Source organism: Styela clava, chromosome 11 (genome assembly GCF_964204865.1).
Source record: "Styela clava chromosome 11, kaStyClav1.hap1.2, whole genome shotgun sequence".
NCBI lineage: Eukaryota > Metazoa > Chordata > Ascidiacea > Stolidobranchia > Styelidae > Styela > Styela clava.
This window is the reverse complement of record NC_135260.1, coordinates 20942912-20968344: the sequence shown is the minus strand read 5'-3', so window position 1 is coordinate 20968344 and position 25433 is coordinate 20942912. Positions and strand designations below refer to the sequence as shown.

Genomic DNA, 25433 nt, shown 5'->3' with positions numbered 1-25433 from the left:
ATCAACCAGCTCTGTGGTAGATAGAGGTCGAAATGTTGTCGATTCTAATCATCAATTAGGATTCAACCGCATTTCAACATCTAGCTAACATCTGGGTAATTGCTAAATTCAAATGTACATACCTTTGACAACATACTTGTCTGATCGTAGAGCAGTACGATGAATCTTTCAATCATTTGAATGCATTGTGCAGGTACTTCGCTTGTCCCCTCTCGCTTCAGTAGGCTTAACAGCGTCTTGGTCAGATCAGGGAGATTTACCTGATGCACATAGATGGGGATGGGAAAAAGTAGGGGACAAATTTTTACCAAGATGGATGACTATCCATGAAGCAGCAAAAATTTGCACATAGCTGATTCATTGTGACTGCAAGAAAGGTTTTGCTGCTCGCTGCAAATGTTTCCGTGCTGATTTAGCATGTAGGGGAAGGTGGGACACGTTGGGACATGGGGCAATGTGGAAAATCAGCTCTCACAATGATACTATATCTACAATCCTGTCCGCGGTTCGATGATCTAATCCGCCCTTCGGCGAGTTACAACGTCCCCGCGAACGGGCAACGGACGGGTAGTGCGGCGCAAGCTACGAGGTGAAATTGGTTTTGGGAGGTTGAAACTAAAATTTCACCGTTCCAGTTTTTTCTTTTTTCTACTTTAGCCTTTCCAACATGACAAACCACCGTCTGATATTTTTCAGCTTTAGTCCACTGTAAAATATTCATAACGTTGGCGAGTGGATGTGCCTTCCGAATTTTCGCCGTGGGATGGTCTGAAATATTTGTTTCCTATGGGGGACAATGGACCGGGGTTCAGTGGGACATGTCCTGCAGGGCACAATTCGAGAGCGTTTGATACAATAAGTGCTTAGAGACCTTGAGATGCGGTATATTTTTTGTAAGATTATGGTTTCTTTCGACCCATGGCCCAATATGAAATATATTCGAGAATCAATAATATTTCCAGATTTAGATTCGAGGAAGGAAATAATCAAATTTGTATGCGAAATTTTTTGTCAAAATATCTGAACTATTTCAATTGAACATTGATTTTAAAAATATTAAATCTTCAAATTTGAAGTCTCCCTGTTCTTTAGACGATTATTTTTTATGCTGAAAAATTGCTTATTTTTAAAGGCAGACTTCGTTGAATTTCAACAAACTGACCCATTGTGCCCCAGGGTCTGTCCGAATGTGCCCCACAAGTGGGGTACAGTGGGACACTTGACAGACGTTTTTCAAAGCATTTTGGTAGTAAGATGTGTGTCGCAAGAGAATTTCTTAGTCGCTGAATAAAAACTACATTTACTCCTCTATGCGTTCGTCCCGCCAACTTAAGTGAATATGCAGAATTAACGGCTCAAAATATGCAAAAAAAGTGTCCCAACCGTCCCCACTTTCCCCTACCTCACTATGTTTCTGTGATGGGGATTGCGGAAATAACGACTGACATTGCAAAATTGATCGGGGGATGCTACTGTACATGTGTGCCAAGTTTAATGCTTGCATCCAAAAGTGCAGGAGTATATATCTAAATAGTAAAATTGCCCCCACTAGGTATTGGGGAGTCTTTGTGGAATATATTTTTGGAAAATATAATTATTTCAATCGTTTTTCTATTTATTTCTTTTTGTAGCATTTACATAAGGCGACGTTAGATATAAATTAGAATAATCAACGATTCCAGCCGAGTTTGAGCTGAAATGTAATGCAAGTTTTCCGTTTTTATTTGACTGGGATACTAATGCCAGAGTTAAGAGAATGAATTTATCTTTATTAATATATATGATAGCTCCAAGATAACAATAATACGTCAGTTATATGAGATATATATATATTTTATATTTTCACCAGCTTTACGTGGCTATGAGTTTGAAAGTATACCATTAGCGATGGCAGTTGATTGAGCACAAAAGGAATTACATTTTGAAAGTGAATGTAGCTTAATTTGTGATCCATGACAATAACAGAAAATACAAGTTGTGCGACTTATAATCGTGTTTGGTCGATAACGATACCTTGTTTCCATGGTAACAGGTGTTCTGTTATCAAGGGAAATTGTCAAAATGCACTTTTGTTCATATTCCTCACTTCTTATATACACATCGGTTTACTTATCTTGAAAATATCCTTTCCTAAAGAAATGTTTATTTCCCTTTAATACAGGGGTCGGGAACCCATGGCTCGCGAGCCATATATGGCTCTTTTGGTGACGGCATATGGCTCCCAAAAAAATCTAACATCCCAAGACTAAGCTTACTATTGTTACGCGATTTCAAACTCTTTTATAGCCAAATTTGGCAGGAAATTCCCAATACGTTTGAGAAGGCGCGTCCAGCACATGTGTATGTTATGTAAGATAATTACCAGACAGGCATTGTGACAAACAAGGGGATTCTGGAACATATATTGTGACATCACAAAGCGATAGAGTTTTGAAAACACTACGGAGATACCTAAACGAAAAAGGGCGATGAGTATCGTAGATTTCAACTTGGGCTGCATGTGAGCAACCGTTCAAGGCCCGCAGCGACTACATGCAGCATCAGATAATCACATTAAGTGTATACTGACATTGTATGTGTTGACTTTTGAGTAAACATTTCAGGCCTGATTAAGTGAAAAATGTTATATGGCTCGCACGGAAATGCAATTGAAAATATTTATATTTTATGGCTCTCTTGACCAAAAAGGTTCCCGACCCCTGCTTTAATAGGAATACGGATGATGCCTCGTTTCCATGGCAACGAGGTATTTTCTTGGATGGCACCATATCTAAAATTGATAAGGGGATGCTACTGTACATGTGTGCCAAGTTTCATGCTTGCATCCAAAAGGGCACACTTCCGTCATATTTGAGGTCTTATCCGCTGGACTAACATACTATCATAAAATTCAACAGTATTTATTAGTTGTGAAATTACAAGCGTTCTTCGAATATCAAGCTACAAGCATCGATAAAATTAAAACATTGAAGATAAACTGCAGTAACCAAACTGACTTATGTTATTGAAAACAGTGAATAAATTTGTCTGTCATTTTTAGACTGAATCCATTTTATTTTTACTCAGAAGAAAAAGCTAACAAAGACTTGTGACCAAATAGCAATCCCAGGGGTAGGCAAAAAGTCGAGTACGATTTCGGAGGGGAGCCTTTGCTTTTTATATAATAATGAATGGAACTGTAGTTATCAATATGGCAATGGCTTGTTTGGCTCTTTATCCTCAACACAATAAACTCACTGCAACAACAGAAAAGGTGTCTGAAACCTCGCATGAGAAAATCTACAATTTTGGATTTAGACCTACTCTGTAAACTGATGTTTTATTACTTGTACAAAATTTTGATGTTGAGAATCCTTTCACGCAGGACTTTGCCTGAAGTGAACCCAAGGGGGGGTATTCATTATCGCCACTGAGCGTCGCCATTTTGTTTTTATGTGGGCATGCGCGGGAAAGTAGCTACTGTCTTCTGCTTCCCCGCGACGTTGGACTGGTTTGGGCTTTTCGATTGCAATGGCGGCTCGTGCGTCTGGTGGTTCCAAATTGCATTGCTGCGTACCGTTGTGTAATGGCGATAGCCGTTACTCACCAGACTTATCGTTCCACTCTTTCCCCAAAAATGAAAAAATGAAGAGAGCGTGGATTCACAGTATTCGTCGCGATCCTGGTAAACATTTTCAAGTAAGTCAGTATATTGTGGCAAATATTTTTTTGTTCTGGTTTTAATTTTAGTTTTGACCCTGATTTTCTCTTCTCGCTTCTACTTTAGTTATTAGGCTGTATCTATGCCTGTATGCGGTTGTAGGCCATACCGGTATGTGAGTGTATTTAAGGTGAGCACAGCCCACGACTTTCTTTTGCAGTTTTAGCAACAATTAATTTAACTAATGATTTGGTTTCTACGAAACTAACTACTTATCCTTCTTCTATGCTTTTGTGCCGGCGGATCGGTATGCATATAATGCAAGGATGCTGTAGCAAGAGTAAAGATAACTATCCTAAGTGATTTAAGAGTCTTGCTGTGAGTCTTGGTGTGCAGCAAGACTCTTGAATCACTTAATTAAATTAATTTAACTTCTTCTCTTTTCAAATCTTAGTTAGGGCTCTTCTGATTCTGTAGACTAATAAGTGTTTATTTTGTCAATATCTTCCTGGTGTACTGATTATGGGAATCAAGCTAAACTTGATAACCTATATTATTATTAGGCGGCATACATTAATTCCTTGAAGCCTAGCTTCACTTTAGTTGGTGTTATTTATTCCGTTCGTATCAGCTAGTTTATTTTGACTTATTAAAACAGATTACACCAAGCACACGAGTTTGTGGCAACCATTTCAGACCCGAAGACATATATGAGACGCCTTCTGGTCGACGCCGTTTGCACCACAACTCAGTTCCATCAAAATTTAGTTGGACAAAGTTAATTGCAGAGAGACCACTGCCAAACAGACTGAGGTAAAACAGAATATATCATTTTTTGAATTAGACTATACCACCATACTAGTATCAAACCAAAATTTAAAATTAACCAATTTGAAAAAATATTTTGACAGACTATAAAAGTCTAGAATATCAGGGTGGTCCAACATTGTCGGCTCCGCGGGCCACAAAATTATTTTTGCATTGTTAGCGGGCCACAATAGTGCCAAGAATAGGTAAACAGTGTAATACAAAATAAACACTTTCATTGTGCAAACACATAGTTATAAGATATAGCCTGCTCTGGCTAATAGAATCTGTATTCGGTTCTTAGTTTTCTATGATGCCTACAATGTTAGCATATATTCCCGACAAAAAAGATAGAAAGCCAGATACTAATTTAGACTACCAAGCACATCATTCAACTTTGCTAGTTGCCTCACAGCTAGCCATAACAATAGTCAATTCAGTGCCATTATTTGATTTACACATATACATGCAATGCAGAGGATTCAATACTTGAAGCTGTAATTTGGGTACAATATGACTTTTCACCGATATCTGCTTCATCATATAATTGAGCCGTCTTATCATCCTTCCTTTCCCCAGGATGAATATGTGATTTCTCTGCTAATGAATTTTATTATATTTGTACAGAACCACTGATGATGCCACTGTACCAAGCAGTCGGACCAGCAGTCTGAGTTTTAATCACATTAATCCTACTCAAGTGGATCACAACTACTGCATTGTAGTGAAAACAGCTGAAGAAAAACTTGAGCAAGCTTTAAAAGAAATTGAGAATTTAAAAACTCAAGTTTCAAAGCTGTCAATATCTAAATTCGGTATGGAACGTTTCAAGGCGTCAAGCTCCATGATTAAATATTATACTGGCTTTAGTTCCTATTGTTTATTGATTGACTTTTTCCACATATTGTTGGACTGTGCTAACTCTTTAACACTATGGTCTGCTGTAAGCGAAGAAGTTTATAATGGAAGTAGCGATTTTTTAGACCACCCTTGTAAGAAGCGATCGCTTCCACTGGCTGATGAACTATTTTTATTTTTGTGTCGTCTGAGACAGGGCTTTGATGAGATCCATCTTAGTGATGTTTTTTGCATATCACAGTCCACTGTCTCTCGGATAGTTATCACATGGGCTAATTTTATTTATTTTACCTTGGCATCTATCCCAATTTGGCCTACTCGTGAGCAGGTTTATGAAAATATGCCACAGTGTTTTAAAAACCAAGGTTATGAATCTACACGCATAGTCCTTGACTGTTGTGAAATTTTATGCCAGTCACCATCTTCACTCATGCTCCAAAGTGAGTTTTTTTCATTTTATAAAAACCATACAACATTAAAATGTTTATTGGGTATTGCACCCCATGGTCCAATAACTTTTGTCAGTTTATTATTTTGCGGTAGCATATCAGACAGTGAAATAACCCGGAGATCTGGAATTTTGAGTTTGCTTGAAAGAGGGGATTCCGTAATGTGCGACAAAGGATTTGCCATCAGGAGTCTCTTGGAAGTGAAAGGTGTGGGTCTAAATATTCCTCCATTCAACTTTAACGGGCGGTTCACATATGAGGAGGCATTGCGGTCCAGCAAGATTGCTTCACTTAGAGTCCACGTAGAACGAGCAATCAGAAGGGTGAAAGAATATCAGTTATTCGAAGGCAGAATACCACTGAGTATGCTAGGAACAGTTAATCAACTATGGACTGTTGCTTGCTTATTAACCAACTTTAGCGGTCCTTTGTTTTAGAAGTAGTTATTTAGTTTTATTTTTCAGTTTTAGTTTGTTTATTGTTGAATAATTATTTTTAGTTCGAGCAGTTTAGTTTATCAAATACATTCAGGACATATTTTATGTCCCTTTAAAGATCTTAGCTTTGTTAGAATATACAGCAGAGGGTGTGGGTGTCACAACATTATATTAGGTTAACAGTAAAAGAAAAGGGAAAATTCAGAATAGCCTTTTGTACTGCCTGTCTCGCCTGTTTTCAACAAATTGCACTATGGCGAATACACAAAATACTAATTTATTGAAAAATAGTTGAAAGCCCAAAGCAACTGGTTACTACATTCTAAATTTAAAGCAATAAAATACATAAATGCCTAGGCAAGTTTTTTCTCTTGATATATAATTATCCTTCAGACATTTCACAAAGTGAAAAATTTTTGTCCTCAAGATGACATGTTTGTTGCAATCGTATTTATGAAATGATCATAAAAAAAGGATTCCAGACGCATTTGTAGGTCCAGAAAATATGCATCATCAAAATGTATGCGATCAATAAAACATGCACCCGAAGGTAAAAGAATAATGATGTCACACCACTTGAGTCCTGTGATTCCTAAACACCCCATTATTTGAAAATAATAATCATGATTCATTTTCAATGTCCATTCCCCTTTATCATTTTTAAAAAGACAAGAAACCTTGTCAAAAGTGTCAGAAATGGGGCATTTGACTTCTAATAAGCCATAGCATAGGTTGCCATCACAAGATGGGTCGTAAACTTTACGATCTGGTGAACACCCCAACCAGGGACAAGTTGAAGATATTACCAATCCACATGGGGAACACTGGCATTTTTTTATTTCCTCGTATAATTTTACTGCTTCTGGTTCCATTTGGATACCTCTTTTCATTGCTGCAGTTTGAAATAATTTGGAAGAAGTAAGATTTGAAGCAAGGGAGTCAAAATTTGAAACACGTTTATAAATTCGGCCAAATTTGGATGCTGTAATTCTAAATTTTCGTTGTTGGTGCCAAATCGGAGAGTTATACTGATTTCGAGTCATAAATTCAATGTGTTTACAATCTTCTCTGCCCAAAGTCAGATTTTGCATCACTTTGTGTTGCATTTCTGTTAACACCGTGTTAGTCTGTGGAGACAAACTAGACAGAGGGAGAGAAGGGAATTCAAAACTTTTCTCATCACATATCTGTTGATATGCTAGAGGACTCCCAAATGGTGCTTGTCCAAAATTTGTTGAAATACTTACAACAGAAGACGGATTTGACGGCAAAATTGTATTTAACTGAATATTATATTGACTAAAATTTAGAAAGCTCTGCCATTGCGGGATTCTTCCAGGTTTGTGTAGAGTGCTGCGAATTGTTCTGATGGATTTCGAACATGGATTTTGAATAATAATTTTTTGGATAGGCAGCTGCTTGAATCCTTCGCTTCTTGGATGATGCCATGATTGTAATTGCATAGTGCCAGTGATAGCTGGGGGGACTTTCTTTAGTTGGAGATTGCTGAAATGCGCAGTGCAGTACAACAATGCTAAAGAATGACAGCAAATTGCTTCTCCCACTGTACAAGAGCAAGTAGCACTCAGTACATTGTTCCGTCGCAAAGTTACAAATAATGAATGAGGTGGCTCGTTTTTTCTTTGTGATCGATAACATCTTGCCTTTATTAAAAATTTCTGACCATCTTGGAAAACTGTGAAAATAATAATGCATATTAGTGATAAGTTACAGCTTAATTTGCTTTCAATGGTTGTTGCATATTCAGCATGGTTTAATCGAAACCTAGGTGTAATGAGATTAGATAGTTGATTTATCTCAAACTCCTCCATTGTACAAAAATGCCACAGGGGTGGTGACTCCTCTACGACCCATGGGCCGGGGCCACGGCCCATCTAATTGGGCCACATGGGCCGTGGCCCATCAAGCTATGGGCCGCGGCCCCGTCAGGAAAAATTTAATTATCTTACCAAAATTTTCAATTTTTACAAAATTGTCAATATTCGAACCAAAAAAATAAACTCCTGTAGTATGTGTACCAGGTTAGGGTTAGGGCAAAATTTTGTTCAGATTTTTTACATTATAGTTCTATTATGAGTTTGGGGACTGTTTGTGTTAGCCAAGTGAATAGTTTCTTTACACAACTTGATGGGCCGCGGCCCATAGCCTGATGGGCCGTGGCCCCGGCCCATGGGCCGAAGAGGAGTCACCACTTCCACTCCAAAAATGCCAACAGCAGACGGAGATTCTAGAAAAGCTGTGTAAATTATAAGCTGCCCCCTGCCTTTTAGATAAATAGGTAAATCCTGAATAGCCCATGAATAAATGTACATCACAAGTCATTATTTACTGACGTTCTTAATGCTTAAAATTATAACAGTGGTTACGGTACATGTGACATCATCATGTCCCGCTCGCTGAAAAATCTTACTTGCCCTACCTAACTTACCATACCTTTGTAATCGTGGATGAAAGACTCCCAGAAGTATTTGTATCCTCTCTTGGTGCTATTTCCATTCCCAGCATGCTTTTCAGCATATTCTGTAACGTCATCAAAACTAAAATCAGGAAGATATTTCAAATCGTCGCTAAAGATACGCTCAGCCATTACACAGACAGATAAAAAAAAACGCGCCAGAGTAACAATCGCGAAGTCGTCGTCTGACGTCCTGCTCACTATCCAGTGGAGGCGCTAAAGAGGTGAATACCCTTCAGTGCGTTTTGCGCCTAGAATGAACGATGTTTTAAAATGTGGCCTAAATGTTAATCACTTTAAGTTTGTTTTGGTTGGGGCACTTACAAGTGCCTCTCGTGTGTTAACATATGTGCTTACAAGTTTCATTCCTTTTTAGTGTTTTTTTATCAGGCGAGGGAGCGCATATTTATGTAACCTCTCAATCTTATTCAAGGCTACGACCCTTCTAGTCTTCTTTGCATGCACCATGTTGACTTGTTAGAAACATTATCAGGTTCGGTGTCCTTGTGTTTTTGACAAAGTAAAAATAAATGATTCATCCGAACTAACAAACTCGCTCGTATTTCTAATGAATCATTAATCACATCTATAACAATATTTTATTTTAAACAATGAAAAACAAAAATAATCATTTATTTCTTGATTTGTTTTGCTGCGCTAACAAAGAGCCGCTTACACATTCAATTATTCTGTTATAATCAAAAGAATTGGGTGATTTATTAAAGTCCTTGACAATCTGATAATTATCCTCATTGTAGAAATATTGCATTTGATAACTGAGCAATTGAGCATCTGTTATTGAAATTCCTTCATTCATTGGAACTCCGGACATAAGAACGATTCCTGAAAAGTGAAAATTGTAATAAATCCGGAGATATCAGAGTCTGCTGGAAACCATAAAACTGTTAAGCTAACATTATGTATGTCTATATTACAAACTTCGTTATGGCTGTAGTCTAACTACCAAGGAATTAGGTAGCAAGTCTCAAAATTAGATACATAGCCCTATGATTACATACTTTTTACCAAATGCTATAAAAACATATATATTTCTTTCATAATTAGCATGAAGATTGAAGAAATATTATCTGTTTCATTACTTACCTTTGCTTTCCTTAAATTCAGTGTAATGATTGATAACCAATTGTGCAGGAGCATTTTCTCCATATTTTTGATATTGTATTAGTGTCGTAAAGTGGCAATCATTGCCAGTAACTTGACCCAAGAACATTTCATAACCATCTTTTCTTGGCAGTGGGTAAATGAACTAAAACATGCAAATGATAAGTGTGTTACCTCTAAATAAAGAGAGAATTATAAAAATATAATTTTGGTTGTAATACTAACTCTAAATGAATTTAGGCAGATACCAAAATAGGAATGAGCTACAGAAGAAACTGCCATAAATTAATATTTCCACCCAACCTCACCTTAAGTTTTCCTGATAAATTGTTGTAAATATCTAATACAAACTTTCTTCAATATATAGTAGATGAATTCGCACATGTTTTAAAGACAGGTATTTGAAAGGTTTGGATTTTTTATCCCAAATCTCACAGCAAAACTTAAACGAATGATTCATCCGACATGATCCAGTATCATGACGGCAAAAAGAAGAAAGCGGTAGTTAGTTACACACTACAAGTTTTAGAAGGGGATTCACACTTGTTACTCAATTTTGTAATGCCCACGAAGCCAGATGTTTGAGAAGCCACTTGTCAAAAGTATTTCCATTTCAAATTATTAAGAAATACCAAAGATACTCACAACTGGGTTTTCCTGTCTTCTCAAATGGAGAGCCTGATATGTATTACTTTGTATAACGGCAAATACAGCATCTCGATCTTTATAATAATTTTTCCATAATTCTGTGATTTCTGAAGCCGATTTGTATTCCAAGAGTTCCAGTTTCATTATCGCATCAAGGCCCTTGAAAATGTCAATTCCCATTAGTCTGGACATATTTCAAACATCATTAGCAAGTATGAACGCTTTTGAATGACAGTTTTTTAAATTTAAATGAACTTGAAAACCAGACAGTATGGTAATATAAATACACAAATAAATGGATTATTCACTTATGAGAAATAAAAAAAAAAATTAATTTCAAAAAGTTGATTTTAAAAACTTTATTTGTTGTAAGATACTTTTGGCACTGGTTTTATATAAAAGAGTTTATAATGGTTTATAATGCCCAGGAAATCATAAAAGGAGGCAAGAAGATAGCTAATTTGTTGAAACTAGTTCTTCTTAGTATACTTGTAATAACAAATCATGAACACAAAATTGAAAAATTCAACATAACTGACCTTCCTCTTTGGATCAACACTACTTGAATCTGCAGATTTCGATGTTCTCTGTTTAGTGTCATTAGTTTTGTTTTCACTCGATGATGGTTTTGATGAAAGTTTTTTGATTGCATCAAGTTTTTTGCGATATTCTTCAGGATTTGTCCTATATATTAAAATGAAATTAATCAGTAATATATTAAAAAAATAGTGTCCAATGTCGGCTTCAGAAAGCTTTTGAACACTCTCACTCCACAACTCACTTGACATAATCAACACTAGCAACTTTTTATATTCGATTACGAGTACCATTTTAATCTATTTATAAAAATATAAATATAAAAAAGATGAGCAGTGCAAGAATTATGTTTCAGGTACCATATGAAAGCATAAAATGAGGATCCTTTATTTGGTAATAGAGGTGAGAAGTAGCCTACTTGCTAAAGATAATCCTTTATTCTCATCAGAAACATGTCAGGGCGCATGTTCAATAAACGCAGGAAGTTCTTTATTTATATATCATATCAGGATCGTCATGACGAGAAAACAAGAGAAATACCTCGCTCCGATTTCGTGTGATAGTCCGCACGTCTCGAATGAAAGTTAGTTTGGGGGCCTTATTACGTTGCTGTGATCTCGTTATGACGTAGTTAGGTGGAGGTTAGGAATAACATATGCTAAAATGGTTGTGCACGCCAACTAGAGGTACTTACGTCGTGTTGTGAATGTGAACATGGCCCCTTGTCAGCCCCATGCAGATAAATACAAATTTATAAGTAAAAGACATTAGGAAAATGCTGTTACAAAGAGATGGAATAATTCAATTGCACTTACTCTTTCAACTTCTTTATTTTCTCTGCATATTTTTCATAATAAGGATTTTTATCCAATTTAATGTCCAATTCTTCTTTAGAGAACTTTGTGACTGACATTGCAATGGATTTTGACTGTGCAGCGGCAAATGCTGTTCTGAGTAAAAGTGGAGTTTTTCAGGTTAGTATCTTTAATATATCATTTAAAGGAATACAATTTCCTCACGAATACCGTAGTCCCAATGGGTATTATTTTTATGTAAATACAGAAATCTGTCGGTTCAATCTATAAAATAACCTGAATAAACAGCGAAGTTGATAGAATTACAGTTATCAATGAAGAAATGTACTTGGGCATTTTAAGAAAAGTGACGCTTAATGCAAGATTGCAGTTTTGTCTTAGGGTGGTGTAGCCAGTCTGCGAACGATTTCATTCAAACTGCTATAAAACAAAAACCAATATTTCTAACCCGTTAATTTTTTTACCGTAGGTGCATTGTCATTTATTCTACACGCTAAACCTCGAATTAACTTTCTACGACCAGGGGTTAAAGTTATACAAACCGCCAAAGTAGAACACTCTGAAGACGTATTTGCGACCGAAGGACCAGTGTGCGACCACAGATTTCAAGCCTTGAACATCGTTTCTGCTGCGTCGAGACTAGGGCATACGCAGCCATGCGTGAAAAAAATAGGCTTCTAATTGCATTTCTGACCGTCATATATTTTAAGAACACGGTTATTTCGAACAAAAGTCGTCAAATTATAAACAAAGCACCGCATCACAGCAATCAAACAGACAAAAACACGGTGGTCGCAAATTGGTAGACAAAGATATTATCGACGTATTGGAAATGTGCACCCCCCTATTCCCCCTCCTTCAAATGTAGAAACGCGAAACTTTAAAGATGGTTAAAAGAAACACAACTCTACCCACCTGCCAAGGAACAATGGGTAGTTGACGACATGGAAAAATGGTCCGTTTTTTTCTTCGGTCGGGTTTTCGGTCGTAACTTTTTTGTTTGTGGTTGCATTTTAGTGTAATTTCGCAGAACTACGAGGGCTAAGCGGACGATAACACGTGAGAAATATCGTCGCGGTTCGTTAATTTTTTCATCATTAATTTAATCGATGAAGTTGATGGTCGCAAATAGGTCGTGGCCGCAAAGCGGGTAAGCCACCCTATGTCCATTTCTATGCATAAATTCGAAATTTGTTTTATTTATTGAAGTTGTATAGACACCCTCCTGAAAAAAAATTACATATTTGCTATTTGTTGTTAAATTTTTGTACCAGTAGTTTTTTAGATGTTTTTTGATAAGATTATGACAAGTTCCACATCCAAAACTGCTGAGGTCTGGTACAGTTCAGTACCACAAGCACTTCTAGTTACCCTGACTCAACAATTTTTGCATATGTAAATCCTAACCCTCCCTGACTATGTCATCCAAAAATTACATCACTACGATGTCACAATCACACAATGGAGCTTGCCAAAGTATAGCTACGATCGCCCGAAACGGTATTTGCGCGCCGATAATAAACTCGCTAACTCCTGCGATCCCTCTCATATCGTTATCGGTGCGACGAGGAAACGAGAGAGCTTGCTCGATTTCGGGTGATCGTCTGCGCATTTTGGACGACCATCCGTACACTTTGGAGGGCTTTAGTTCGCTACTAGGACTTCGCAGTGACGAAATTTTTTGGTGACGTAGTCAGGTGGGGGTTAGGATTGACATATGCAAAAATTGGGCCAGCCCAACTGGAAGTACATGTGGTACTGAACTATACCAGACTTCCACTCTTCGTTCGTGGACGGATCCTTACATTAGAGCTTGACCGATATATCGGGCCAATATTGCCTGTTTGCCGATATATCATATCGGCCGTAAACCACCGATATATATCAGTCATACTCGGCAAGCGCCGGGCTGCGTGCTGCAACGGCTCTCGCCCCTGCGCAACTGGTTTCCCAATATTTCTCTCGCTTTCATTTTGCGTTATAAAGGTGTCTCCCCTAATTCCCGGTGTCTTATGATTAGCCATTTCATGCATGGTCATAACTGAAAAGTTATTACCTTGATTAACAATGACGTTTTATAAAGTGACGTTTTTGAGAGAGTACACAATGAGAAAAAAACAAATTTAGTAACAGCATTAAACGGTGATTCTATAAATAGAATCGATTGGAAGCTGGTGAGTTAGTAATCATAGAAACATGGTACAGGTAGCTCAAAGCAATAATGTCAGTTCTGAATTTGTGACCTCCCCAAATTCAATTTTAAATTTCTGGGGTAACAGTTTTGTCTATAAGGATGGTTGTTTATCATTTTGCTGAAAATTACAAAATAAAAACTTAATCCATTATTATTGACTAAATAAGGTATTGAGATTCTTTGGAAACAAAGTTATTAAAAATTTCACATGTAACTGCACATATGCTATCACGATATCGAAGGAATTTATCATTATCACGATAATACCCTTAACATATGTCCATAGTTATATTTAAAAACGTCAAATTAACAATTCTTATTCCTGGAAATAGCTAGACTGATATTGAAGTGGCAGGAAAAGTTACAGAATAACATTTGTTCCGAGCATTAACTGGAGTTAGTTAAATAAAAGTCTTACTGCCATGATAATAAATATCAAAATGAAACTACAGACTCACAAGGTGCATCATAAAAGCGTGGCTCAAAATATGATTTATATTAATATCGGCATAGCGATATCGGTTATCCGTGTGGCTCAACGGGCTAAGCGTTAGGAATACGCTCGCCACCGCACCTCTAATTACTCTGCGTGGGTTCGCAGGTTCGAATCCCATGCAGGGATGGTTATGTGCGAGAGGATTCTGGACTCCTCGCCGTCGTTGGGTGGTTCACGTACCGGTAACCGCTGGTCGGTTAGGGCTTCCTCCACCACCAAGTCCATGCTTCCGAAAACAAACAATATAACTAATCCCATACCCGACTTGGAATGGTAACCGGACGAGAGGCCGTGGTTCGCCATATGGATAAGCCGTCTTATCGGCTTTCCTCTCCCCGGGATAAATATGTAAATCGATACCGGTATCGGTATCGGCGTCAAAAAGTGATATCGGTCGAGCTCTACCTTACATAACTGAATCATATCAATTCTTACCTTGAGTTACCCAATATTAATGGAAATAGTTGTCTTGAATTCCTTGCCAAGTTCATGTTATTCAAAAATATGCGATGATTAAGAAATGATTCTCGCAAATCGCTCATTTCACGTTAACCTTCCATTTCTAGGAAACTGAACAAATCAGCCATGCGGAAATATTAAATAAAGCTTTTTCATGAACTTCAACCGACGACCTTTAACACTGAAGGCACGTGGGAAAAAATACGTGACGTCACGTTCTTTTCGCGGACATCAAGTCTCTGGCGGCTGTACTTTCGAGTTCTACCATTCGTAACTGAAAAATAAAGGCGGAACCGTCAACATGTCAGGAGGTATGTCCCTTAAACACATCAATATAACCACTCTTGATGTTTATTTTTGTATTATGAAGGAAACTTCTTAAAATTCACCGTGACTGGCGAATCGATTGATGAAATAACTTATTCTGACTCCAGGACTCTGACCATGCACAATACTGCAATAATGGTTGCAGTGCATGGTGTTTGTTTTTATCGAAAATAAGCTATATCCATCACAATTCATTTGAAGTGAACTCCCAATGGAGGTTTTGTTAAAAATTTTCCATAGAACTCTTCAAAATTGGTAGGGCACAGTTCTCCAATGGGCTCGGTGGTCTGGTGTCACCAACGCATCTCTGATTCCCTCAGTGTGGGTTCGAATGCTGCGGAACCGGATGGGATTCTGCGACAGGTGCACGCCACAGTACGCTATTATTTCCCACAAATGCACGCGAGTGAAATCCATTTTACACACCGGAAAATTTGTGATTGCTCACCATTTGCCATTAGGCCTATATCCAGATATCCGACAGTATTGAGGGTGGAGGAATGAAACAGACACCAATGAACAGTACTAACATTACAAACTGACCCATTATAGACAACATGCATCTTTCGGCTTTCACCTACATGCCAATCAACAACTAAGTGGGCCTCTCTTGAAACGTAAGGCTTCTTGTTACCTTAATCACAATCTGATTGCGCCGAATAATTGATCTTCGACCTGAGCAAAAATACGCAATGTCGCTTTGCAAGACTGAATTGTGCGCCAAAGCCCCAGTTAGAATGTTTCGTTCAAAAAAATTATACACTGATTTATTCAAGGGTATTTTTAAATCGGACAATTATGTCAGTTACGGGCTAGGAATCTAGGTTTTTCACACGATTTCGGTAAGTTTGCACGCAGGCTCAGACGCTGGCGCGCCGCGGTAAATAATTGCACGCGGGATCTGGGATTTCTTGTGGAGAAAGGCCATGAAATCCAGACTAGATATGGGGTATAATTCTGTGCGAGAGGATTGCTGGACTCCTCGCTGCCGTAGGGGGGTTCCCAAAACTGCTGGTCTGTTACGACTTCCTACTCCAACAAGTCCATTCATCTGAATCAAATAACTGGCAAACTAATCCTATACTCGACATGGACTGGTAACTGAACAGGAGGCTGTTTTCCACCTTATGATTAAGTCGTCTTATTGTCTTTTCTTTCCCATGGGATAAATATGTCAATCCTATCCTAATTCCAATAATATTACGTTCCAGCAGCACGCAAATTTATGTTTGGTGAATTTAGAAAACAAACCCAAGTAATGCTGTATTAAGCTATCATATGAAAGTTTCTTGGAGTGTTTGAGATGGAATACGATTCTTACTATCAATCAATACATGTCCATAACTCCCCAAGGCAATCAAAGTCATAACTCAAACTGTCATGTGGTCGGAAAAGTCTGTATATCACCGGCTTGTATATTTCTATCACTATTCCCACAACCTCAACTAATGCCTGATTTGCCTGTATCTCATTGTGTTTTTTCCTATTCGTTTATGCTTAAAGCCCGATTAAAACTGTTTTATTTTTGCTCTCTTTAAATTATATTATAAGGTGAGATTGCTCATGCAGTACATTCATGTCTATTGTTTAATAGTGCGGCACAGTTCTAAGATTCGAAGATAATCGGACCTTCGGAGTTAATTTTTCAATTAATAGTTTTAACATTTAGGATGTGTCATGATTTACTTGCAATACAGAAGTGACTGCATTCTTACCAATATAGTTAATTTAAAATCTATTAATCTGTACCCCTGTTTAAATCATGACAAATGCTGTATATATATGAACCGTATGTATTATTTTATGTATTCATAAAAGTTGTGCTAAATTGAATTTTGTAGGTTTGGATATTCTGAGTCTGAAGGAAGACGATGTATCGAAAATGTTGGCTGCGACCACACATATCGGTACAACCAACTGCGACTTTCAGATGGAACAATACATCTACAAAACTCGTGCCGATGGAGTTTATATCATCAATCTGAAAAAGGTGTGCTTGAATTTGTTTGTTTACTTGATACTTTCGCAGAAACAGGATTTGTATATCGGAAAAGCTATTAGACCTGATCAACTTTAATATGCTATTAGTGGAAATCATTGAGATATGGCCGATCCGAATAAGCTTATTGCAGCATAGCAGGGCTGATGCTTTTTATATCAATTTTTTGTTTTTCTGGTTAGGTTGCAAATTGTAGAAAAGTCGATTGGACCCAACTATTTTTCATCAGAAATGGTTAAATTATGGAGATTGGTTTTGCCATGGTGTTAAGTCCCAATTTCTCGCGACCCAGAGTGTATTTGTACAACATGCTTTTATTTTCTAATTGTTCTTTTAATTCAGACCTGGGAGAAGCTTCAACTTGCTGCTCGTGCGATTGTTGCAATTGAGAATCCAGTAGATATTTGTGTCATTTCATCGAAACAGTTTGGACAACGTGCTGTTCTCAAATTCGCATCTGCTACTGGTGCAACTGCTATTGCTGGAAGATACACACCTGGTGCTTTCACCAATCAGATCCAGGTACATTTCGTCAAATGAGATCTGAGATCTATAGTTAGCTTGTGTTAATATTATTGAATTTTATTATTGTATATTCTGTGATCTAATTGTCAATGATATAAAAAATAACTGGTACCAAATTTTAAAAAAATCTGTAATTTTGTAAATGCAGTGAACTTTATGCGAACAACCTAACATAATCAATCTTCTGTTAAGGCTGTCTTCCGAGAGCCTCGCTTGTTGATTGTAACGGATCCTCGCACTGATCATCAACCTATTTGTGAGTCCGCTTATGTCAACATCCCTGTGATTGCATTCACAAACACTGATTCTCCTCTTCGATACGTCGATATTGCCATCCCTTGCAATAACAAAGCCAAGCATTCTATTGGTCTCATGTGGTGGTTGCTTGCACGAGAGGTAAGCTAATTTTGCTTGTAGCATTAGGGTTCTCTGGGTAACATAATTTTTAGATTCCTATTAGAAAAACCAAGTGGAAACGTTGGTCACCCATTGCGATTGTTTTTTGTATTTCAATTAATAGCTCTAACTGTTGAATTAAGGGGAAATGGTTTGATACTAAATATTCTTCATTTGCATTAAGTTGTGAAAGTTCTACATATCGTGCAATGTAAATTGCTTTGGAAAAAGCAATGAATAGTCTGCAAGCTTGTGGACGTACTGGGCATTCTGTGAAATCTTTTTCAAATCGAGATTTCGAATATTATTTTTAGTGGTCTGTCTACTAGTTTAAGCTTACTCATCACATTTTTTTAAAAGAATTTGTTTTGTTCTACAACACTTGCAGGTTTTACGCCTTCGTGGAACAATTTCCCGCACTCAAGATTGGGATGTCATGGCTGATCTTTACTTCTTCAGAGAACAAGAAGAAATTGAGAAGGATGAAATCGCTCAATTAGAGAAAGAACAAAAAGAAACTGAACAGCAGCAATCATACCAACAAGACTGGGGTGGTGAACAGGTAGGTGTAACAATATTGCTTTGGTTTTTTAGTTGGAAAGCAGGGTACTCTCGGAGTATGTGAACCAAGATGGCGGACACCGGAAAGTAGTATGTGTACCAGGTTAGGGTTGATAATTTAATAATAGACCATTATTTTTTTCCAATTTCCCATAATTCGATTCTATTACGAGTTCGGGGTCTAGCCAAGTGACTCCCGTAGTATTTGTACCTGAAATTATGGTCTGACCCTAAACTGGTACATATACTACGTTCCAGTGTCCGTCATCTTGGTTCACATACTTCGGGAGTACCGAAAGCAGGGTTTACATATGACTTTAAACTTTACACATTGACTCCAAGCAAGGTTGTGCACACTCCCAAGCATTGTATTGCTCTCTCCTGTGCATACCAAATCAATTTAATTTTATTGCTGTCACATTTTTATTGTATTGATGACAAAATAATTCTCTCTTGAAGTAGCATGCTGACCAATCTCATTGCCAAAATATGCTGAAACTATATAGAATTGTGGTGATTTGTAATGCATGTTTGAATATCAATAATGTTCATAAATGAGTCTCTTTTATCCTGAGTGAGTGACTTGACGTTGCTCTGAGCAAATTTCCTTGAAATAATAAATTAATATTCACATCGCTTTTTGCAGACTCAACAAGACTGGGCTGGTGAGCAAACTGGAATCTTGGATGCTAGTGCCAGTCAACCAACAACCCAACAAGTTGCTACTGGGGGTTTCGATACCAACACAACTGATGATTGGTCAGCAGCTCCTGACCCGAATCAAGCCAGCGATTGGGGTGCTGCTCCAGCACCACCACCACCAGCCGCGGGAACCACTCCTGGTGTCACAGCAGATTGGGGAGCGAGTACAGAGTGGTGAAGAGTTCCAGAATATGCCCATCTTGTATCGCAATGCATTGTGAACTTGCAATAAAAATTTTGGGCAATATCTTATTTGGTTTCATGTTGCATTTCAACAGGCAGTTTTGAGGTCATAAGGGTTGGGCTGCAAATTACCCATTACGGAGGTGATTTTGCGACTTGTGCAACTTGTCACTGGTTGATATGCAGTTTTGGCAATGGTCCTCAGACGTCGAATTTCAACTTCTAGTTATCGTGCACTGCCTAGGGCGTCCTCCATCAGTGAGGTATCAAGTTGTCGACGGTGATACACCACGTGTTTACCGACACATTTAAAGTTGTACGCGCGCGTTGTTATCATAAATATTGGTACAGAACTCACCTCCGCTGAATTGTATTGGTAGCGATTTCGGTGACGCTTAAATTGAAACGGGCATAATTGAGGAGGACTATCTCGGCTCATCTAATTCGCAAATATCGTATGCACTAAATGATAACGACGTGAAATGACGTTTGCACAGTAAATAGATTATTTGCATTGGGTTCAACGAAAGTTACTTTGCACATCCTAAATACATATTCATCTTTCCAAATCGGTGGTATCACATATAATATTTCTGCTATGCATGTGGCCTGGTAACACGCTACCATACCAATCTACTTACTGCTATCGTGGAATAGATGCATGCGAACGAGGCCGATGAGAGGCCCCTAGGCTATGTCATTTGTGAGGGGCCCCTCTTACAGTGACGCCAATATAGGCTCAAGTCTATCTTGCCTAATGGTGAATCCGACATTGTTGTGACTAAGAATCGTGTTTTACAGTTATTCTCAGTTTCTCTACTTTTCGCTGAGATGGCTAAAGTGTTTGGCAAATAGAAAGTGTATTAACAATTGCAGGAATGTCTTGAAAACTCGTACATTTATACGAATTACGGTTTATTCTGACTCTGTAATATCAAATTGGTCCAAGTAACTCGATACTCGCCAACTCAAATGAATGATGATGACGCAATGTTTTTCTGAAAACTTTTCTACGCAGAAGTGAGTTGTAAGTTTGTAGACTTACGTCGGGAAAGTCCAATTTTGACAAACTATTACGCCCGGCAGACTTAAACATCCCTGCCATGCGGTATAGCTGTCATAAATATTTTTTATTTAATATCAATACATTTTTTTTATCGGAGGCAGCCCAATTATCACTGATTTGCGACTCACTCTACTAGTTCAGTGAGAGATGGAGAACTACTATAATATGATGTTTAGCCAACATCTACATGCATCTGCATTTTTGTTTAATATATAATTTAGCTGCAGCTTCTCTCTTTTTTCTAATTTTATTATAGCCTTGTGGTTGTGTGTGTGAATGGATTCAATAATTTCAGGTGTGTGAACACGTAGGCTACCACTTCTTTTTGGCAAAACCTTCCATCTTATATTCTGTACGTTTAAAACCTTGTCCAAGGTTTTGTTTGCTTTCCTGATTTTATAATCAGTTTTTATTTATTTGTTTTTATTAATCATTTTATCACCTTTTATGCTGAGCCTCGGAAAGGTTGGTTCAAGTCGCACTGTCCCGGTCAAGTGTTTCATATACTGTTTATTGCGAGCCTAATTTTCAACTTTTTCAGGGATATGAACAATTGCGACGATTTAGCCTACGCGAAAGTCGTGTCCCCCAATACGAAAGTCGTATATCATATGCATTTAATCTAACATTTTTTGTTCTGTACTTGTCAAAAGGGGTGCATGTCGCACATTTGTGTTTTAGGCCAGTACGGTCTTGTGCATGCGTCCAGTCTCCAATATTAATATTGTCAATTTTTTATATATATTGCTTACTACTACGAGACTAATAAACATACATACATACATACGAAACCAGTTAATATACTATTAGTATTATGTATTGTCATTGGTAAGAAGAATGCTTCTCATGCGGGTCATACACGACGCAAGCGACTAAAAATTTCCTACGACGCTCGATTTTCATCGAAAGTGTGCGAAACTCAGATAGATGAATATACCCAAGGACAAACAGTGTCGAGCCTCCTATTGAACTTGCTCGAATGACACTTTAAATATTCTTCCGAAGAGAATAAGTACGTTTCTTCAAGAGCAGGATGGCATTTCCATATTTATTCCGGTAAGAAGAAAGCATATATATATATAAGACCACTTAATATTATGGCAAACCACAGCCTCTCATCCAGCTGACAGATTCATGTCGGGTGTGCAAACCAGTTAACCAGTTATATGTTTCAGATACATAGATTTGATGGTGGAGAAAGCCGTAACCGGCTAGCGGTTACGTGAACCACCATACGACCGCGAGGAGTCACTTTCCAGCAATCCCCCTGCACGCTAAACAAGATACGCCATATTGCAGAACTTTTGATACAGTCGCCGGCGCCGAGCTCCTGCTAAAAATTGATATATACTATGGTATATATATATGGTCAGATTTTTGACATCATAAAATCTTTTCTGTTTGATCGCAATATCAATGTTGTTCTGGAATCTAGATTCTAGATGACCAACGTTCCTAGACAAATCCTATCTCCACTGGAGCTCCTAAACTGAAGGGTCAATTATTGGACTATTGAATTATATATATATATATATATATATTATAATTTTGAAAAAAATTTAACATTTTTTTAATGCAAATTTGCGGCATTTTCAGTGAGACGTAAACTCTTATGCCTTTTCCAACACCATTTTTCTCTATTCTCGAACGATTTACTGCAAAACGGATTTTCCGTGGCTTGCTATCAATAATTCTTTCACCAAAAACACCCACCCAACGACGGCGAGAAGTCCAGCAATCGCCTCGCACATACCGTATTTCCCCGAAAATAAGACTGGGTCTCATTTCAATTTTGTTTTCGAAAATAACACTAGAGCTTATTTTCGGGGGACGTCCTATATTTTTATTCATAAAAAGCAAAATTACAAAGTAGAGAAATACGAGATTTTCTATACAAAATATGAAAACCGATATCCATTTACTTATAATTACACGTTTTCATTCAAAATAACTGCAAAACATAGAATATCAATCATTTAGAACAGGGTGGTCCATGGTTGTTGGCTCCGTGGGCCACAAAATTATTTTTGCATTGTTCGCGGGCCACAATAGTGCCAAGAATAGGTAAACAGTGCAATACATCCGCATTCGTTTTTTAGTTTTCTATGATACATATATTGTTAGCATATATTCCCGACCAAAAAGATAGAAAGCCAGATAATAAATTAGACTGCCAATCGCATCATTCAACTTTGCTAGTTGCCTCAGATAGCCATAACACTAGCCAATTCAGTGACATAAGTGATGTAATAATATGTCAAAAGATTTTTCTGAATAATCCCATTATCAAAACAACACGAAATACTATTTTTTGATTACTCTCCGAATGTGACGCGGGCCACAAATAATGAAGCGGCGGGCCACAAGTGGCCCGCGGGCCTGGGTTTGGACCACCCTGATTTAAAACGTGTGGTAGAGATTTCTTGCTATCGACTAGGCCAAAAAAAATATTGGCGTTATTGACTAGGATAGTGGTTCTTAGACTTGGGGGCGCGCACCCCTTGCGGGGCGTAAGAAGCTCTCCGGGGGCGGGGGGAGGTCACAAGATGCCCATTTGAAATTCCACGCAATTCACATTCTTGTTGCCTCATAATGATGTAATTTGCTTATACGCATGCACAATGACTTTTTTCTTACGATGTCACATTAACGCTGACGAAATGGGTTCAGCATGAGTGTCAACAAATGCTGCGTAATGTAACAATGTAAGCGCTAACTCTCCAAAACACTCACAAATAAAGCGTCACTCTACTACGGTCTACACCAGTCCTGCCCAACCTTTTTCGTCTCGCGGGCCACTTTCACGTGACCTATTCGAATGTCTGGTAAACGGGGCGTGGACATAACACTCTCGGGCGACCGAATCAAAAAACCAATCATTACACAACACACTTGCGGTTTTTTGGCGACCACGCAAGAAATACACACATAACGTCAAAGTTGAGTGTTATATTTGCGTTATAGTGTTTTTATTCATTCATTTTCAGTAGCTACGATACTAGCATAAAGTGCATCAATGTCGCGGCAATATCAAGTTTTAGTGAGCCGTTTCGTAAAATTTGAAACACCAATACAAGTATTTATTGAAGTAACATAACGAAGATTTCTGAACGAATGGTCGATATATACTGATTTGTGACTAATTAGTAGCAATGCCATTCGTCAATTTCATCAGAATTATTGACAAATACGCAGTGACGACATTTCCAAAATCTTATTTAACGCGAACATAACACGTACAAAAGTACAAGCATAAAAAGACAACGGGGGACCGGGGACCAGTACTCAAGATATTGTTGACTTTTTATTTTACGTTGACGATAAAGACGATCAAAGCCGACTCGAAAGAAAGCAATCAGAATGAAATTATTTGCAAACGTAGGCTCCAAGTTCATTTATATATTTGCGCTCAGCGTTGGTCCCCAATGATCGCACAATATCTTTATAGTTCGTCGAACAGAGTGCACAGTTTTGCGAGAAATAAAAAAAAATGACGTTTATGTCCACCAGGGTGCAAGACTCGACAGATACGTAATAATAAAAACCGGAATTTGAACGTAGATAGATGGCAGGAATAATTACACCAAAATCGCGAAAGATTCTTATGTATAGTGAAATGTATGTAAAAATTTAAAAAGTCTGCTTACAAACTTTATAGGGCGGGCCTTCCCCATTTTGAAAACTGTATTTTCGACCTGGTGGTTGTAAGCTTGTTAGAAGTTATTGATGGTGACTTTTGAAGACTTTAGGCAAGCCAAGCAGTCTGTAATCGTTGCGTATTTTAAACACAAAATAAATGGATTTTTGCATAGCTCGACAGCGATGACGTAAACAATTGATTGTGATTTAACGTGTATATAAACGTTTAATAAAGTAGAGTATAAATGTTTAAGTAGAAAATACATCCAAGCGCAAAAAAGCATACGTTTAGTTTTAGTTAAAATTCAGTGTTTGTCTTTACCCGGTATTGCAAAATGAGCGTAAAAACGAGAGTGTATGATGGCGATTATCTTAATACATGGCTTTATGCATACGACAGTGAATAGCGAAGTTGCACTCTGATGCTTTTTATGCCTAAAAATCTGAACAATTACGCTATGAGACCAACTCGCTCACAGCGCCATCACAAAGCATCCTGCCCACCACAAAAGCATTTGGCCTTTTTTCAGAGAGTTTTCATAACAGTTCGCTGCACCAGCCGACGACATACATTTCGGACGGCCTGCGTAATCGGTGCACACCTTCAGCGTCGATTTAGGAAAAATTCTGCCACAAGTAAAAATCAAATCCGTCGACACATTGCTTGCTTTCTAGGCCTCCGTCAGAGCGTACTCACGCTAGGCAGGCCTAAAACCGCCCATTGTAGATAGCCTACTTCAGATGCCCAAAACAAAAAACCATTCTTAGCCGCATATGAACGCTGTAGGAACGTCACTTTCTTGGTAAAATTTGGCAGTTGGCTCATGTGCGATGTCGATCGATGATGACTCATCCGATATCACGAGTCCCGGCAAGTTTTATCTCTGGAACGTGCCCGCTGATATTCGTCGGTAACTTCGTACTTCTATTGTACAAAACACCGATACGTCAATGCATGGAGTATTGCTGTCAGATCTGGGCTAGCGTGACCGTGCTCCTGCCAAGCCTAGACCAAATTTAAAAAAGAATATCGAATGATTGGCTACGATACGTCTCGGCGTGGTTCTGTTCGAAGTATATTTATTTTAAACTGTCGA

The 25433-nt window shown here is 38.0% G+C and overlaps 4 protein-coding genes across 5 annotated transcripts; 2 read left to right on the top strand and 2 right to left on the bottom strand.

Moving 5' to 3' along the window:
• Positions 1–3463: 3463 nt before the first annotated feature.
• Positions 3464–6338, top strand: LOC144429918 (uncharacterized). Its single transcript, XM_078118167.1, has 3 exons — positions 3464–3678; positions 4299–4453; positions 5075–6338. Exons 1-3 carry the CDS (start codon positions 3511–3513, stop codon positions 6189–6191), a joined length of 1440 nt encoding a protein of 479 aa, XP_077974293.1. The 5' UTR covers positions 3464–3510; the 3' UTR covers positions 6192–6338.
• A 114-nt stretch (positions 6339–6452) lies between these two features.
• LOC144429919 (uncharacterized) lies at positions 6453–8830 on the bottom strand. Its single transcript, XM_078118168.1, has 2 exons — positions 8646–8830; positions 6453–7887 (listed from the first exon to the last, which is right to left on the bottom strand). Exons 1-2 carry the CDS (start codon positions 8797–8799, stop codon positions 6614–6616), a joined length of 1428 nt encoding a protein of 475 aa, XP_077974294.1. The 5' UTR covers positions 8800–8830; the 3' UTR covers positions 6453–6613.
• A 417-nt stretch (positions 8831–9247) lies between these two features.
• On the bottom strand, positions 9248–15053 carry LOC120347042 (ATP synthase mitochondrial F1 complex assembly factor 1-like). Of its 2 annotated transcripts, none has more exons than XM_039416846.2 (6): positions 14915–15053; positions 11790–11924; positions 10977–11121; positions 10435–10596; positions 9772–9934; positions 9248–9510 (listed from the first exon to the last, which is right to left on the bottom strand). In XM_039416846.2, the coding sequence occupies exons 1-6, from the start codon at positions 15019–15021 to the stop codon at positions 9296–9298; spliced, it is 927 nt and encodes a 308-aa protein (XP_039272780.2). In that variant the 5' UTR covers positions 15022–15053; the 3' UTR covers positions 9248–9295. The 2 variants fall into 2 exon arrangements, with proteins under 2 accessions (XP_039272780.2, XP_039272781.2); XM_039416847.2 differs by having other exon boundaries at positions 11790–11919; positions 14915–15051.
• A 39-nt stretch (positions 15054–15092) lies between these two features.
• LOC120347041 (small ribosomal subunit protein uS2-like) lies at positions 15093–19700 on the top strand. The gene is made up of 6 exons (XM_039416845.2): positions 15093–15249; positions 17107–17255; positions 17607–17786; positions 17982–18185; positions 18574–18747; positions 19393–19700. Exons 1-6 carry the CDS (start codon positions 15240–15242, stop codon positions 19624–19626), a joined length of 951 nt encoding a protein of 316 aa, XP_039272779.1. The 5' UTR covers positions 15093–15239; the 3' UTR covers positions 19627–19700.
• The last annotated feature ends 5733 nt before the right edge of the window (positions 19701–25433 follow it).